The 17,948-nt window shown below is 38.4% G+C and overlaps 1 protein-coding gene across 1 annotated transcript; it reads right to left on the bottom strand.

The window, feature by feature from the left end:
- Positions 1-4,657: 4,657 nt before the first annotated feature.
- LOC122728761 (olfactory receptor 6V1-like) lies at positions 4,658-5,599 on the bottom strand. Its single transcript, XM_043967544.1, has one exon. The coding sequence runs from the start codon at positions 5,597-5,599 to the stop codon at positions 4,658-4,660; it is 942 nt and encodes a 313-aa protein (XP_043823479.1).
- Positions 5,600-17,948: the final 12,349 nt, after the last annotated feature.

A 17,948-nucleotide genomic window follows, 5' to 3' on the forward strand; every position in this document is an offset into this window, starting at 1 on the left:
ATATTCAATTGGAGAAACAAAATATGTAGAATATAAAGGAAAGGAATGAAAAGAGATAGGAATGAGGGGAGAATAGTACTTCTAGAGGTCAGATTTTATTAGTAAGCAGTCATCATCACAATCATTTGGTATTGGTTAGAGGAATAGATGAATGGAACAGACCAGACAAGGGAGCATCAGAAACAATGGAACTCAATAACATAGTGTTTGATAGACAAAAAAACATGAATTACTTAGGAAAAACTCCGTATTTGAAGATAACTTCTTTGGAAAACTGAAAAGCATTCTGGCAGAAATTAGGCTTAAACCAACACCTTAAGCCAATTTCCACAATACATTCTAAATGGATACATGCTTTTAATGTTAAGGTCATATCATAAAATTTACAAAAGAAGCAGTTCATATATCTTTCAAATCAATGGGTAGGAGATGTATTCTTAACCAAATAGAAGATAGAGATGATTAAAAAGGATAAAAATATAATTTGATTACATGATATTACAAAAAAAATTGATGCATCTAGGATAAGAAAGGAAGTGATCAAATGAGGCAAAAAGTTCTTTGTATCAAATTTCTTAGAAAAGGATTTGGCATGCAAAATATATAGAAAACTAGAATGCTCACACATATGTATATGTAATATATATACATATATAATATAAATCATATATGCATACATATATGTTTTATAGATGGATAGACATTATATGTATATGTGTATGTGTGTGTATCCAGAATCCATTCCCCAATAAACAGATAATCAAAGGACATGAACACTTCTCAAAAGAATTGCGAATTGTTAACAGTCATATGAAAGAATGTTTCAAGTCACTAATAACAAGAGAAATACAAATCAAAACAATCATAAATTTTACCTCATACCCATCAAATTCACAAAGATTAGGAAAGATGGTAACAGTCAATATTGGAATAGTTTTAAGAAGAAGGGGCAGCTAGGTGGCACAGTGGATAGAGCACTGGCCCTGGATTCAGGAGGATCTGAGTTCAAATCCAGCCTCAGACACTTAACACTTAATAGCTGTGTGACCCTGGGCAAGTCACTTAACCCCAATTGCCCTGCAAAAGAAAACAAACAAACAAACAAACAAAAATAAATAAATAAATAAATAAATAAATAAATAAATAAATAAATAAATAAATAAATAAATAAATAAATAAAAGAATGGCACACTAGTACATTTTTGCTAGAACTGTGAATTAAGACAATTTGGGGGGAAAGCAACTGGGAATTATATAAATAAAATGATTCAAATGTCCATATTCTTTAACCCAGGATATGCCTAGTACTAAGTATATACTCTGTGATATCAGTAATAGGAAGAAAGTCCATATATACTCGAAATAATTATAACAGCATTTTTTAATGGTAACAGAATTGGAAACAAAGTAGATGTTCATTGATTGGGAAATAGATAAACAAATTCTGCTATATTCATACAATGGTATCTTTAGGGGCTGTAAGAAATGGTTAATGTGATGAATATAGAGAAGCGTGGAAAGACTACATGAAGATTACATGATGCAGAATGAATTAAGCAGAGCCACAAAACAATATACTGCTACAACAATGTAAATTGGAAAAAACCCCACAACAAACACAAAAAGAATACAAAATGAATAGTGCAAAATTACAAAAAATAAGCTCAGTCTCAAAGAAGAATTCTGAAAATATTTGCATGTGTTGATTGGTTTTGCCAAATGACTTTTTCCTTCTTCCTCTTTTTCTTTAAAAAATTATTCCTTATTATATGTGATAACTTTGTGTGTGTGTGGAAATTGGAAAATTTAGACAATGTAAAAACAGAATATATCTATATACATATATATTTTTGTGGGGGGGGGAGGGGGCAGGGCAATGAGGGTGAAGTGATTTACCCAGGGTCACACAGCTAGTAAGTGTCAAGGGTCTGAGGCCAGAATTGAACTCAGGTCCTCCTGAATCCAGGGCCAGTGCTTTATCCACTGGGCCACCTAGCCGCCCCAATTAAAATATTTAATTTTTTTTTTTTTTAGTGAGGCAATTGGGGTTAAGTGACTTGCCCAGGGTTACACAGCTAGTAAGTGTTAAGTGTCTGAGGCTGGATTTGAATTCAGGTACTCCTGAATCCAGGGCCAGTGCTCTATCCATTGCACCACCTAGCCGCCCCTAAAAATATATTTTTAAAAAGAGTTAATAGGTAGGGGGCAAACAAGTTGTCAGAAGAAACGCTTGCAAGTCCAAACTCCAACAGGCCTAGGTACAATTTATTGCAAATCAGCCCTTGTTATGCCAAGTACAAGCTATATGACCTTGATCAAATCAGTTAACTTCTCAGAGTCTCAATGTTCCATGGATGAAAAAGAGACATCATGATATTTCTCCTGCTTTTCTTATAGGATTTGGGAAACCTTTAGAAATGAATCCCCTTATAAGATTGTTGATGGGAGGGGTTGGATGGGTGGGAAGTTAAATTCAAATGGTGTTTGTGAAGTTTCTTGTAATTACTAAAACAATATGTAAATGTTGGGTCTCATCTACACTTTTAATTATTACAGTTATCATTAAGGAATACAGATTAGAATCTGCAGACTCTTAGAGAAAGGAGCTAAATTAGATGGGTAGAGACTAGAGCTTTCTCTCTGAGTGCAGCTCTTGGTGTATAGAAGCAACTCTCATCCCTGGAACAGCTCAACCTCTGTCCAAGAAGGATCTAGGATCCTGAAGTAGTGTCCATGCTTATTCCATGCCCCGCTCCTCCCTTTGCCCCAATCCTCAAACACTTTCCTCTGTTGTGCTATGGCGGTGGGGTGGGACTAAGTAATCAACTATTTTTTGCTAGGCGACAAAATTCCTAGTTGTGCCTCTATTAATAAAATGTATGGGTCCTGATAAATCCTCACACTCAGAATAAAATATTTCCTCCCCTCTCCTCTACCTGAGGTATAGTAGAAAGAGTGTGATTTATGGTCAGGAAATCTAAGTTCAAATTATGAATCTGGCATGAACTTGCTTATGTGACCTGAGATTGTCACTTAGCCTCTCTGAAGTAAGAATAATAATACTTATACTACTCAGTTCACAGGGGAAACACTCTATAAGTCCTAAATCATGGTAGAGAAATGGGACTTTTTAGTTTGATGAGTTATTATAAAGGGGGGAGGGTATGACATATCATAAAGAGAGCTATGATCCAGAGACCAGAGCTAACAAAAGAGGTGCCCATACAGGAAGTGAACTGGGTCTTCCATTCCAAAGATACCTCCAGAGATCATTTGGCTTCTTGTCTTTCAACCTTATAAGTCCATGTACTTTAGGAAAAATGACTGCTTTTCTTTTCACTTCTTGATGATCTCTGGGCATAGATGCTCACACCTTCTTTCCTGATGGTCAAAGAATTCTTTCTCATGCTCAGCTGAAATTTTACTTTAGTTTTTATCCATTTCCTCCTCTTTGGTCCTTTTGGGACATGAAGAATAATTGGTTGCAGCCTCATTCCATGTTCTGACATCTACTGAAATTCATGTGCTGGAAGTGAGCTTTCTCCCCTGATCTCAGAGCACTTTGTACCCTTCTCACACGTAACAGTCTGACTTGTGTTAGAGTTATATGTGTATGTGTGTGTGTGTGTGTGTATGTCTAGCTCTTATACTATTCTATAAGTGCCTTGAGGGCAGCGATTGTATCTTGCTTTCTTTGTATCTCACCAAAGGCCTATGACAGTGAACATTTAGTCTTTTGAAAGAATGAATAAATGAACATTTAAAAAGGAAGCTCTGTGAAGCCTTTTTTTCTTCTTCTAGATATCATTCCTGAGTCTCTCCTGAAACTTTTCATAGAAACCTTACTCTACAGAGCACAAGCACAGATGAATACGTAAATTCACTGGGGCATGCTCTCACACTTGGCACATACTTGCATCATACACATTCATAGTTATATACACACATGCAAATTGTGTGTCCAAACAGATACATAGAGCTTCTACGTGGCACACACAGACAAATTCAGCATGCCTGCAATGCACATTGCGCACATAAAAGGCAGTATACAAACCCACACATTCTGATATACATAGAGTGAACCCACAGTTATATAATCACATATACATGAACATATGGTATTTACTCACACATATGCAAACTCTCATATGTTCCTAACAAACACCCGAGGCTTATACTTAGTGCAAACAAACTCATAGTGTATGACATACACATACATACACCTTTAGTAGTATAGCCTATAGTAGGCACAGAGGACACATACATTCAAAAAATAGGCATACACAGAATAGAGTTTCCTGGGTAAACACTCTCATTCCTGATCCCGGAGCCCCTTGATAAATGCCCTGCAGATGCATTTCTTATTTGCTCACTGCCCCATCCATCCTGTGTATATTGTATATTCAGAGACTGCAGGTCTGCCTAGGGAGTCACAGAGAGCACTTTCCCTGGGGCAGGTGAAAGTTCAAAATAAGTAGGGGTGGTAGCTGAGTTCATGGATGCCAATAAAAAGGAAGAAGGGAGATGGCAAAGATTTTACTCCATGGTCCCATCATGCAATCTGGTGGCCTGCTTTCTCATGGGGTGACATGGACTGTCCCTTTCTGTTTCACTTAGTCCCTTATATTTTGTTTCCAAATGGAACCAACCCTCCCAGTCATGCTGGATTCTTCAGATCCTTTAGTCTCTGCATCTGTCCTCGGATAACCGTTTTCACTGTTTCGTTTCGGAAAGTGAGAATGAAGGGATTAAGGACAGGGGTCAGGATGGAAGTGACTAAGACCACCATCTTATTAAGTTCCACAGAATGAGTCTTGCTAGGTCGAACATAGACAAAGATCGTGCTGCTGTAGCCGATGAAGACCAGGATGAGGTGGGAACTACAAGTAGAGAAAGCCTTTTGGCGGCCACTGGCAGAGGGGATACGCAATACAGTGGTCACAATGTAGCCATAAGATATAAGTGTCACCAGGAAGGAGCTGAGGACAAAGGCCAAAGACAACATGAAATCCCAGAACTCTAAGAGGGATGTATCTGAGCAGGCTAGCTGTAGCAGTGGGGCATTGTCACAGAAGAAATGATTAATGATGTTGCCATGGCAATAGGAGAGTTGCACCCGAGAGAGAACAGTGGGCACCATGGCCAGGAAGGGTGCTGCCCAGGCTGCCCCTGCCAGACGGACACACACTGCCCAGCTCATAAGGGTACCATAGCGTAGTGGGTGGCAGATGGCCACAAAGCGGTCCAGAGCCATGTCTGCCAGGATGAGGAAGGAAGTAGAGCCAAAGGAGAAGTAGAAGTAGAATTGGACCATGCAGTTGGTAAAGGAGATTGTCTTGGTGGAGACAAGGAAGTCTGAGAGCATCTTGGGCACTGCAGTCATGGTGACCAAGATCTCCAATAAGGCAAAATTTCCCAGAAAGAAGTACATAGGAGTGTGTAGGTGGGCATCAAGCAGGACCATAGCAATGATGATGGCATTTCCCATGAAGGCCAAAAGATAAAGCACCAGGAAGGGTCCATAGAGCACAATCTGTAACTCACCAAAGGTTGAAAATCCCAACAGGATAAACTCAGATGGGTGGCTTAGATTTGCCATATCCCAGGCCAGTGTTAACCTATGCTGAAAGGAATAGAGACACGTGAGGAAAGGGTTTGGAGGGAAGGGTGGAAGGAGTAAACTTATTGTCAGAGAAACTGTGGAAGAGAAACAGATGGAGAGAAAGAAATGAAAAGGACACAAAGGTAAAGGAGAAAAGAGAAAAGAGAGAGACAAAATTAAAGAGAAGCGCAAAAACCAGATATAGATATATAGAAAAACAAAGAAAAGCAGAAACATGGAGAGAACAAAGAGAGAGGGAGAGAGAGAAAGGGGGAGAGAAGAGAGAAAAAGAGAATGAGAGAAAAGAGAAGAGAGAGAGTGTAAGAGTAACAGAAACAGGGGTAGCTAGGTGGAACAGTGGATAAAACATCTGCCCTGCATTCAGGAGAACCTGAGTTCTAATCCAGCCTCAGACACTTTACAGTTACTTGCTGTGTGACCCTGGGCAAGTCACTTAACCCTCATTGCCCTGCAAAAAGAGAGTAACAGAAATACAAAAGCAATGAGAAAAAAAAACAGAGACAACAGAAAAGAGAAAAGAGGAAGGGGGGGGGGAGAGAGGGAGAAAGAGAGAGAGAGAGAGAGAGAGAGAGAGAGAGAGAGAGAGAGAGAGAGAGAAAGAAGCCAAGAAATAGAAACAAACAATGAAATTGTTTTAGGAGAAGAGAGATGGTAAGAATGAATGAGTCAGAGATGCCTCAAGAAAACCACATTTCTGAATTAAGTTCAGGGATTGCTCCAGGACTGTATTTCAGTGGCTAACCTTATGCAAGCATCTGTGGTGTGCTTCTGTCTTTATGATGGAAATTACCGTGTTTTTCAAATTACTTTGACGTCAAAGCTACCTAGAACTACTGAACTGAGAACAACTAGAATAGAAAATCAATACACAAAAGCTCTTTAAGGGGACCCCACTACTGCTTATTTTGAGAAGTTGATGGCTAAAAGGACCTTGGTGGGCACGTAGCCTAGGGTCCTATTTGACTATTGCAGGATACCATCCAGCCCAAGCCAGCCGGTTGATGGTATTCTTGGAAGCATTCCTGAATCATATATTCTCTCATACACTTAAAAATTATTTATTTTTAGTGAACAAAAATCTATTTCCTTTCCAACCTCTTCCTTCACCCCCAAAAAGAAAAAGAAATTCCTCGTAATAGATAAGGACGTACAAAACAAATTCTCTTCTTGGCCATGTGCAGAAAAATATGTCTCTGTCTACACCCTCTCTCCAGTGGGAGGTGGATAGCATTTTTCTCATACTATATATTTTGATACATGTGTCCAATTCTTTCCTCTTGAGAGCATTTTATATCTTCTACTTAAATTCATCTTTCTGACCTAATACTCTGCTTTTATTCAAATATTCATGCATTTGTGTGTGTGTGTGCATGTGAGTGTGATACCCCATATTGTCGATTTTTATGTTTCAGTTAACATTTTGAGTTTAAAGCTTTTATTTAAAATACATATTAATAAATAACAGTTTATTAATGTTTATTAAAGATTTAAAGCTTTTGTGTCATAATATCCATCAGAGTAATACATTTTTTATAAAGTTCTCAGAACCTAAAATTTTGAGTAATGAGACTCAGAAATCTATAGCTAAAAGGTATGTTAACTCATTTTACAGATGAAAAAACTGGGACCTGGGGTGTGTCATACATATTGAATACAAAAATAAATATTTATTGAATTAAATTGAATTTTAAAAGTCACGAAGGATCAAGTCTCTTCTTAGTCAAATATACCATGAAATCAAGCATCTTTTGTATTGTTAACACCTAGACAAATCTCCAATTGCTCTTAAAAAAAATGTTGCTTTTTGTATCTTTGAGGTATTAAAGAAAGTATTGATGCTAGAAAGAAGGCCATCAATATCCCTGATGTCTTTCTAATTGGAAATGCAATTAAAAAAATAATCACACCAGGAAGGTTGTGTTTGGCTGATGAAAGGTTACCACTAGAAAACAATAAGTACTACCCACCTTCATGTATTCAGTTATGATACAATGAAAAGAGAAATGGATATGAGACTAGAAACTCTGGGTTCTTTTTGCTACTTACCACTTCAGTGATCTTGGCTGTTATTTTTACCTGTCTCAGTTTCTTAATATGTAAAATGGGGGATTATATTAGATATTGTCTAGAGTTCCTTCTAGCTATTCACTTCTATAAATGTTATTTTGCCTCTCTGAGAGTTAGCTTCTTTTTTTTTTTATAAAATGGGTATAATAATACTCCATCTATGTCACAGAATAGTTGTGGTCATCAAGTGAACTACTGAGCTACTGAACATGAAAATGCTTTGTAAATTATAAAATATTATGCAAATATAGGATGTTATTATTAGAGTTATTAATAGTTTAATTAGAGTTCTAGTTTATAGATTTCTGGTTTAATATAACTACATATTATATTACATATATATGTTATAGATAACATATTATATTACATATAATATATATCTATAATACTTTATAGAGTCATAGTTTTAATTATATTAATAGAGTTTCTTGCTACAAGGCTAAGAATCAAAGGAATATTAAATTGGGAATTGGAAGGGAACTCAGAGGCCATCTATTCTAAAGCTGTCATTTAACAGATGAGGAAAACTGAGGTAGAGAGATAGAGTTGTCTAAGATCACACAGGTGTTAAGTGTTAGAGGGAGGGTTAAGAAGTAAGCTAATTTTCCCATTTCTCAGAAAGGGAAGGAGAGACCTTAGAATTCTTAGAATAAAGACTTAAGGATTTACTGAAACATCATTGAAGAATTTCACTTTCTACAGTGAAACAATATTTAAAAGTGAGGCTCAAGCCCAGACTTGTTTTTCATTCCTATATGAAGTAACAAGAGAGCACTGATTTGGCGGATGGAAAGATTCAGACACAGAAATGAAGGCCTATCTAAGTGATGAAAGTCTATTAAAAGGATCAGTTTGCACCTTGCTTCCTAATACTTTTTTCAAAAATTCCAAATTAAAACCCAAACCCTAAACCAAACTGATTCTTACACTTGACTGGATGTCTTCCCACACCTTGGCTTAGAGCCCCCTCAGTAGACTTACTGTTCACTTCCCTCTGGTCTCTCTTGATTGGTGTACAACAGTCTTTATTGTTGAGATGTTATGCTCATTGTCCTAAACCAGATTCTTCAGTGGATCAAAGATGGTGAAGTCTGGCTTAGCTGGGCAGACATGAGGGAGTAGAGTCATGCATATCCAAGCTACTGCTTCTCTACAAAACTCAAATAGCAATAACTAAATAAAATATAACTAAAACTGGAAATGGCTCAAATTCATCTCGTGGATTCTGCTAAAAGGCTCAATATCCCTCACACCAAACTCAAGAATGTCAGCATCCATGAAGACACGGGAAGGAATGTAGCCCTGTAGGAGACCAGAAGGGGATGGGTCCCATAGAGACAAATTAAGGCCCTCTGAACACCAGGTCCACTTCTGCTCTAAGCCACTTCTTTCTCTTCTCTTAGGATACCTTGTGCCTGCATATATTTCTCTATTATTCCTGTCACCAGCATATTCCCTAAAGGAATGGGAGGTAGAAACTCACAGGAGATTGGGGAAAGCTCTTTGGTCCCTTTATAACCTAACTGCAGGGTCAAATGCCTCAGAAAGTAATGAGGTCAAGAAAAGAAGGGGAGAAAGAATTACAGAGATTCCCTAGAGTTGTATTGACTATAGTTGCCCCTTAGCTTAGAGCCCCTTCAATGGACTTACCATTCATGAACCTCTGATCTTTCCTGATTGATGTACCACAGTTAATACTGGCTGGACAATAGATAGATCTCATCTCACGAGGAGAGGTCCTTTACAGGTTATTCTCTGAGTCAAAATCAGGAAAAAATGGCCAGGAAATGTAATGTGTTTGTAACCCACAGCCCTGAGAGATGCATGACAGCAATGGAAGGATGGTGTGTATCTGTCTGAAGTCTGGGTGGCTTTTTTTATGTGTGATACATGTGCCTGTAATGCATAACAGCCTGAATCACTTCTTACTCTGAACAAAGCCAGGTGGGTACACTTTAGTATGCATGTTAGCCTCAGGAACCTTGAACTATACTTCTGTATGAGCACATAGGTTGTGTGTGTGTATGTGTGTGTGTGTGTGTGTCTAAAAATTGTCATCCTCCATCAATTAAAACTATATGACTAAGCAGAGGAGTGCAGAGTCAGCAAACTAAGAGATTTGATATTCAACACCTTTGAAGGGATATTCTTTCCCCCCAATCTGGTTCTATCCTATAGGAGAAATGGAAATATTAAACTCCAGAATTGTAGCTATTGATAACTCCCTGAACAGCTCATGCCCATGGGATTAATTATTCTCAAGAAGTGAGAACAGCTATCAAAGAAGAGAACCATCTTTCTCCCACCCTTCATAGCCAAACTTTTTGTAAAAGTTATCTACAACTGATGCATCCCTTTCTTCATCATCTACTTTCTCCTTAGTCCTTTGCAATCTTCTGTCTTCTGTACCTCACCATTCTATGGTAAATGGTCTTTTAAAGGCCACTTATAACCTCCTAACTGCCAAAAATCAATGTCATTTGGTTTAGTCCTTGACATCCTTGATCTCTCTCTCTCTTTCCTTCTCTCCACAATCTATGTAGTATTTTCTTCCATTGATCTTTGCCTTTATGTCCAAACTGCTTTCTCCCTTGATTTCATGCTATAGCTCTACCTTCTCCTTTTCTTTATCATTTGTCCTTTTCCTGACCCTATGAGGTGACATCAGGGCATTCATAAATACCTTTTGCCACCAGCCCACTTCACTTCTCTCTTAACATTCCCTCCCTTGGGGAAAAAAACAAACAAATAACACCAACAACATTTCTTCAGATTATCTCAACCACCATCTTTATACAGAAGGATTAGTTCCTCTCAAAAGAATCCAAATCTTTATCTTTAGCCCTGTTGTTCTTTTTATACTCAAGACCTACATCTCTAGATGTCAATGAGATAATTCTACTTGGTCATCCCTCAAAGCCAGTGTGTCCAAAATTTAAGGTTTTCTTTTTCTCCAAAAACTTGTTCTTCCTTCTGACCATCCTACGTATATCAATAATGTTACTATTCATTCAGTCTCTGATATGTGAAAGCTTATCTTCAACTTTTTGTGCTCCCTTCTATTATCTCATTGCATTACTTCTGGGAAGAATTGTGGCCTGACCTTTTGACCATTCTGGGGAAGAATCTTGGTGCCAGAAAATAGAATAACGAAACATACTTCCCTACTCTCAGTAGAAGGGTGAGGGACAATGAATGCAAAGTGGTGCACATGCCAATAGAAATGGTTACTAGACTGGTGAGCTTTTTTTGAGGGTGGGGATATATGGGAAGTTTCAGTGTGTGGTGGGGCATGCTATTAAGACATGACTGGTACAAAACTAAAAGTTAATAAAGTTTAAAAAAAATATTAGTTCTTTGACAATTATTTACTGCAGAGAACCTTTTGGATATCAATATCATAAGGATTATACCCAGACATGAAGTGCAGGCTACTGATTCTCAGTTCAGGTCAGTTGAACTAAATTTTCATTATGGCATAGCGGAAATAGCCTTTGTAGTTACAAAATTCTAAGAAGCAAAACCATGTCTTCATAGTCATAATAAGAAAAGGTATAGAATTACAGAGAACAGATTTTATGAGAAACATTGTAAGTGATTAAAGGGATGCCGGCTCTGCCATAGCAGTACCAAGTTTGGGGTTACAAACAGAATTCATCAGTGATACATACATGGATGATTATCCCACAAAGTAGACTAAGGAGACTTCTGGACAAATGCCGTTGTGGATTTCAGAAAGAATCAGAACCCATCCTCTCAGGCTGTCAAAAGTCTCAGCTCTTGGGCCTGCCATCTCCTAAACACAATCTTAGGTGTAGACACCAGGCTCTCTCTCATCAAAATACTTGACTTCACTCCTTATTAGGATGCTGTAGAAGGGTTCAACTCTTCCTGTGCCCCTATGAGTCTGCTGCAAAACACCATTTGTCAGAGGTGACTAACAATAGTACTCCCTCAGTTCAGGTATGATTTTGAGATGAAATGAGGTGCTCATGGAACACACATTGATTAACCGTGGCCAGCACTTCACTCAATGATTTAAAAATATTATCTCATTTGATACTCATGACAACCCTGTAAGTTTAGTGCTATTATTATGACCATTTTAATTGGGAAACTGAGGTAGTTAGTACTTAAATGACTTGCCCAAGGTCACATAGCTAGGCAATGTCAGAGGCTGGATTTGAACTCAGGTCCTCATGATTCAAGGCCCAGTGCTCTATCTACTATACTAATTAGCTGCTAAGTTAGAAAATGAAGTGTATTTTCCCCTAATACAGCAAGGACACGGTTGTTCTTAGCTTCTCTTGACTAAGATCCCCTCATCTCCATATGGAAATGAGTTTGTTCATTAGGGTAGGGTGTGATGAAGAACACAATGATTTGAGTTGTCTTTGGAAAACCACCAAATCCAAGGGAGCTAGGTACAGTGAATAGAGAACGAGGCTTAGAGTTAGGAAGAACTGAATTCAAGTGTATTTTCAGTGACTTATTAACTATGTAACCCTGGGCAAGTCAGTTAATTTTTGTTTGCCTCAGTTTCCTCCGTTGTAAAATAAAGTTAATAGTATCTAATTCTCATGGTGGTTGTGAGAATCAAATGAGATAATATTTGTAAAAGTGTTTAGCACAGTGACTTCCACATAGTAGGTACTATATAAATGTTCATTTCTTTCTCAAGGAGCCCTGGTTGCCTGTAGCGGGGACTTCTTATACCTTTAGGTGACCAGGAAGCCTCATGAGGAAGCCGGAGTCAATTAAGTCCTGGGGATAGCTGTGTTTTCTTATTTGTTGTTGTTGTTCAGTCATTTTGGTTCTGTCCAAGGCTTCTTGACTCCATTTGGGGTTTTCTAAGAAAAAATATTGGAGTAGTTTGCCATTTCCTTCTCCAGCTTATTTTATGGGTGACTTAACTTATACAAACAGGGTAAAGTGATTTGTCCAAGGTCACACAGCTAGTAAGTGTCTAAGACTGAATTTGAACTCAGGTCTTCCTGGTTCTATCTAGGCACTCTATCCCCTGTACCATAAAGAAAAGAAAGGTCTTGTGCCTCCCCATGTTGTAGATGGTTGAGAAAAAGCAAGGTTGAGAAAATAATCCTATTATAACATTGCCAATGGGGGTCAAGGGTGAAAATAAAAATTCCCTGTACTCTTGCTTCATTCTGTAAAATGTATGAGGAAAGATTGGGATCTGAGTTTTTCCTTCATGACTGGTTCTCTTTTTAATTGTTAAAGTTTACAACCTAGAATAGATCCAGCTTGCTTTTTATTATTATTATTATTTTATTATTTTTTGTTTTTTGCAGAGCAATGGGGGTTAAGTGACTTGCCCAGAGTCACACAGCTAGTAAGTGTCAAGTGTCTGAGGCCGGATTTGAACTCAGGTACTCCTGAATCCAGGGCCAGTGCTTTATCCACTGTGCCACCTAGCTGCCCCAGCTGCTTCTTATATGATTAACCATAGACAAGAGGTGAGTCTTGCTTTTTTATGTAGGCCTAAGGGGCAGGATATTCTCTGAGCAAACCATTAAACTTTGTGTGGTGTCAGTTAACATGAGGTATAAGGAGAAACTTCCTCATGCCTCCTCATCAGGTTATAGGAAAAATCCACACCTTTTTTTTTTTTTAACCTTCCTTACAAGAGTTTCAGGAAAACTCAGAAAAGAGAGAGTATCTAGTAGGAGAGGATGTTCAACAGTGGCAAATGCTATCAAGATGTCAAGAAGGATGAAGAGTGAGAAAATACCATTGACTTTGTAGATTTGGAGAGAGTGGATTGCAAAGGGTTCAGAGAAAGGACAGGTAAATTGGGGAGGAAAACCAAGGACAATCAAAATGTGTTTAATTTGGCTATATTGGCAAAAAGCGGAGAATCAAAGAAGATCTGACAACCCAGAGAACAAAGACCTGATTGATAAAATATTTTGTCTTTGTTTTCTAGACCAAGGAAATATAGTTTAAATGAAAGGGAGGAAAGGGGAATTGGGAAGTTGATAGCCAAGATAAGTCAGAAGAGAGTGAGAAGAACATTGGGCTGCCCTCAATGAATTCAAATCACCTGGCCCTGAATTTTCTAGCACTGGAAGAACAGCGTTATGGGATTACTGAGCTACTGGCCAGTGATATTTGAGAAATCAAGGAGGATGGATGAGCTACCACAAGACTTGGAAAACTGCAAGGGTCCCATTTTTTTTGTAAGGGAGAGGGAGATAAAAGAGACTACAAATTATAGGCAAGTTTGATTTCTGGGAAAATTCCAGAATCAATCATTAAAGAAATGGCTAGTGAATACTCAGAGAAAGAAGTGGATTACAAAGAGCCACTGGTTGTCCAACCTCCTTACAGTCTATGGGCTGAGAGCTCTGAAGCTGCTGTTGCTGATTTGGTCACCCCAAAAGCTTGCTTCTGGCTTGCTGGACATGAACGGGGATGGACTTTGCTCTGCTCTCACCCCAGTAAGACTGACTTTTCCTGCTTACTTTCTAAGTTATCTTGGGTTAATAAGTTGTTTCACCCCATCCTCTTGTTGATTCTGCTGCTCCAGAATTCATTTTGAGGAATAATTTTTAAAAGTGTCTGGAATGTAATTTGGGAGAGTTCAGGTTACTCTGCCATCTTGGCTCCACCTGTTTCCAGGGTTTGAGGAGAGATGGTTGTGGTGTTCTGCCTTGCCCAACACATAGTGCCTCTTGTCCCTCTCCTCCAGTGTCTTACTAGATGACACTTAGTGGGGATGACTGGCTCCCTTCTTCACATGAGTTGCTTCCATGGATAACAGCCATGAGGGCTAGTCTATAAGTAGAACTGGTTGTCTTTGGGTGGGGGATGCTGCCTCTCCCAGGGCTCCTGTGCTTATCTGTCTGGTGTTGACAATTGGTTAGCTGATGAGGAAAGGTGGTTCACAGAGTTAGGGAGACCTAGCTTCAAGTCTGACACATATTAGCTGTGCGACCTGAGCCATTCACTTAACCTCTCATTGTCTCCAGCCATCTCAATAAGACTAAACTTCAGAGAAGTTGTTGCTGGTTTACATTGGTTGAAGAAGGAAACTCCCCAGGAGTTTCCTATGCAATGAAATCACAGATTTGGATTAAAAAACAAACGGATTTGTAGACTGTGGGAATGTTATAGATATGGTTTACCTGTATTTTTTTTTTGTGGGGCAGTGGGGGTTAAGTGACTTGCCCAAGGTCACACAGCTAGTAAGTGTCAAGTGTCTGAGGCCAGATTTGAACTCAGGAACTCCTGAATTCAGGGCCGGTGCTTTATCCACTGCGCCACCTAGCTGCCCCTAACTGTATTTTTAAAGAAAGCATTTGATAAATAATTTCATACTCTTTTGGAGTTTCCCTCCAACTTTTATCAGAATTTGACTGAATTACTTCTTTCATTTTTTTCTGGTGTAGAATGAATAATAAAATCTGACTCGACTACATTCATCCTACTTAGACTGAATACACAAAATTCTGCTAAACACAACACTTGTTGGTCACATAGGACTCCATAAATGTTGCACCCAGTGTTACAAGTAGGAACTTTCCAGACCAACTTCCTTATAGGGAAAGGCTGTATCCCATTTGTCTTTCCAAATACCACAGAATGAAGGTGATTGTCCTAAGTAGGGCTGAAAAAGCTTTGGAAGTCAAATCAATAGTCTAGGAAATTGAAGCTGTTACCATCGAGTTTTCTTCCTTAGTAGGCTAATAAATCTCTTTTCCCTTTAGTATAGCTATTCACTTTATTTGACCATCTGTCTCATGGACCTTCTGGTGGGGGAGATTCTTTAAGGAGTCTCAGAGAACCTAGACTGAAAAACGTTGCATTGTGGAAAAGATTTAGAAATGTGGTCTCAACCATAATATAATTAGATGTATTCATAACTAGTTGAAAGGTACTACCTATAGTACCCACAAGATGGTGGCCCTTATGATAACTTTTCTCAACCCATTTTTTTTTCATTTTTTTTTTTTTGGTGAGGCAATTGGGGTTAAGTGACTTGCCCAGGGTCACACAGCTAGTAATTGTTAAGTGTCTGAGGTTGGATTTGAACTCAGGTCCTCCTGAATCCAGGGCTGATGCTCTAACCACTAAGCCACCTAGCTGCCCCTCAACCCATTTTTTTTTCATTCTATAATGAAGTCAATAAAGTCATTTCAAGATATTGTCAAAAGAATTCTCTCCAGAGAGTCAATATACCTTGGATGAGAGGGTTTGTGAAATAAAAATTAGGTAATATATTTCTAGGAGTTTTGGTTGCAGGTGTGGGCCCAGGTGAGACTTTATTGCCTTCTTATCCTTTGTAGACCCTCCTTTTCTACTTCTCTATTTTTTCTGGAACTATTTAAAAATATATATTTTTTGAACTTCATGAATGTCTAAGAAGAGCATTCATTATTTGTAATAACTCAAGACCAAGTACTTTATTAACCTGAAATCAGATCTGGTCATTGTGAGATTTAAAATTGGATACTAGAGCATTAATCTCCCCTCTTTAACCTTTCCCTCATTTTATCTCCCAGACTAGTAAATGGAAGAAACCTCTGGTCTATAGTTAGAGCTTTTATTGTTTGGTGGTTACAAGGTGATGTTGATTAGAGGGATAGGAAAGTAGAAATACAAATAAATAGTCTTAAGTCTAAGCTTAGTCTATATTCCATATAAAACTCACCAAAAACCCAAGGCCACCTTTGGGGAGGAGAGCCGAGTCAGGCACATGCTGCTAATGGCAAGCCGGGCCGTGTCCAACTCCAGTCAGTGTCTGTCTGTCTCGCCAGTCCTCGGACCAGGAGAGCAGGAAAGAGCTCCCACTTCTATTCTCTCCTTGCCTTTTAAGCTCACACCCTGGAAGTGGAGTGCTTAGCAGCCGGACTGACGTGCGTAGCCCATGCACGGCCGTCGGTCTCCTCCCCAAAAGGGTGGTCCTTCAAAAACTGGCGTCTTTTTACCACATTCACTGACTATTAAAAACTTTTTACCACATTCCCCCCTTTGATTCCTCAAGAAACAAAGTGTTTCCTTGACAGAACAGTAAAAAGAATATAATAACTATTGCTAACTAATAATATGTGAACAACAATATAGAAAAGGAAGAGAGGAAAGTTTTGTCCAGAGGGGCGATTTTTTGTCCTCATGAACTGACGCTTTGACATTAGTCTTGCAAAGGGAGAGCCTCTGCAGAGAGTACATGTTACAGATGGTGTATATTATAACAGAAAGGAGATAGTAAAAACTAACAAAACAAAACAGTTCATATAAAGTCTCTGAGTTCTCTTGTTTTCTTGAAGTGGTAAGATGTCATCAGGAGGAAACTGGATTCTGGTCTGGAAAACTGGATTCTGGACTCTGGTCTGGATTCTGGTCTGGAAAAACTGGATTCTGGACTCTGGTCTGGAAAGCTGGATTCTCTTCTTTAACTATTTGAGTTGCTGCATTTTTACTAAACCTTAGCATAGCATTGTCAATGATCAAATTAATAAATTCCATTACATTCCCTCCTTTATATCCTTAGACTTCTAATAGAGGGTTGAGGTAGTTATGCAATCAGTAACACTTTTTACCACCATGTGTCTGGATCAAAGCCAAATTTAGTATGTGTTCATGACACCTGAAAATGTTATGGAAAGGTTATCATACCATATCTTATGGTTCCGAGACAGCCAGTGATTATGCTAGGCCACAGGTGAGTTCGACTGAGTGAGACAAAAAAAAAAAAATAAGTTCAGTTAAATTAGGTTATGTTAGGAGAGAGAGAGGATGGAACTAGACTGTGCCTAGTAATTGTGCTCTACATAGTCACCATCATAAGCAAACCATGGACTTACATATACCTGTCTCTCCTTTTGTTGCACATATATTCTCTCCAGGGCCTGCATCAGAGTTCACAGCAAGTTAGTCTCTGAAATGATAAGTTTCCATACTTCTGAAATCTCATATTAATTTCACCAAAGACAGTATGATGGTAAAAATGCATGCTATGCTGCATAACTAAGAATATATTAGTGATATATACAATAATTCCAAACCATACTCGGAGTATAATGACATAAATAATAAATGAATGTAAATAGCTGATTATATTAGACATTATTACATAATCTTCTTTTAGCAAGTAAACCACATCATCTTATACATGAATTCTCTAGTGTAACAGTAGCAGATACTTAAAGTGGTGATCATTCATCAAAAAGGAATGACTTCAATTAGCAAGATTCAATATTCAGTGTTTTCAGTGAGGTATCAAGCAATAGGGTTCAAT

This window comes from Dromiciops gliroides, chromosome 5, assembly GCF_019393635.1.
Source record: "Dromiciops gliroides isolate mDroGli1 chromosome 5, mDroGli1.pri, whole genome shotgun sequence".
Classification (NCBI taxonomy): Eukaryota; Metazoa; Chordata; class Mammalia; order Microbiotheria; family Microbiotheriidae; genus Dromiciops; species Dromiciops gliroides.

Excerpts from the sequence above, each read along its gene's own strand:
- LOC122728761 (XM_043967544.1), bottom strand. The coding sequence starts at position 5,599 with ATGGCAAATCTAAGCCACCCATCTGAGTTTATCCTGTTGGGATTTTCA.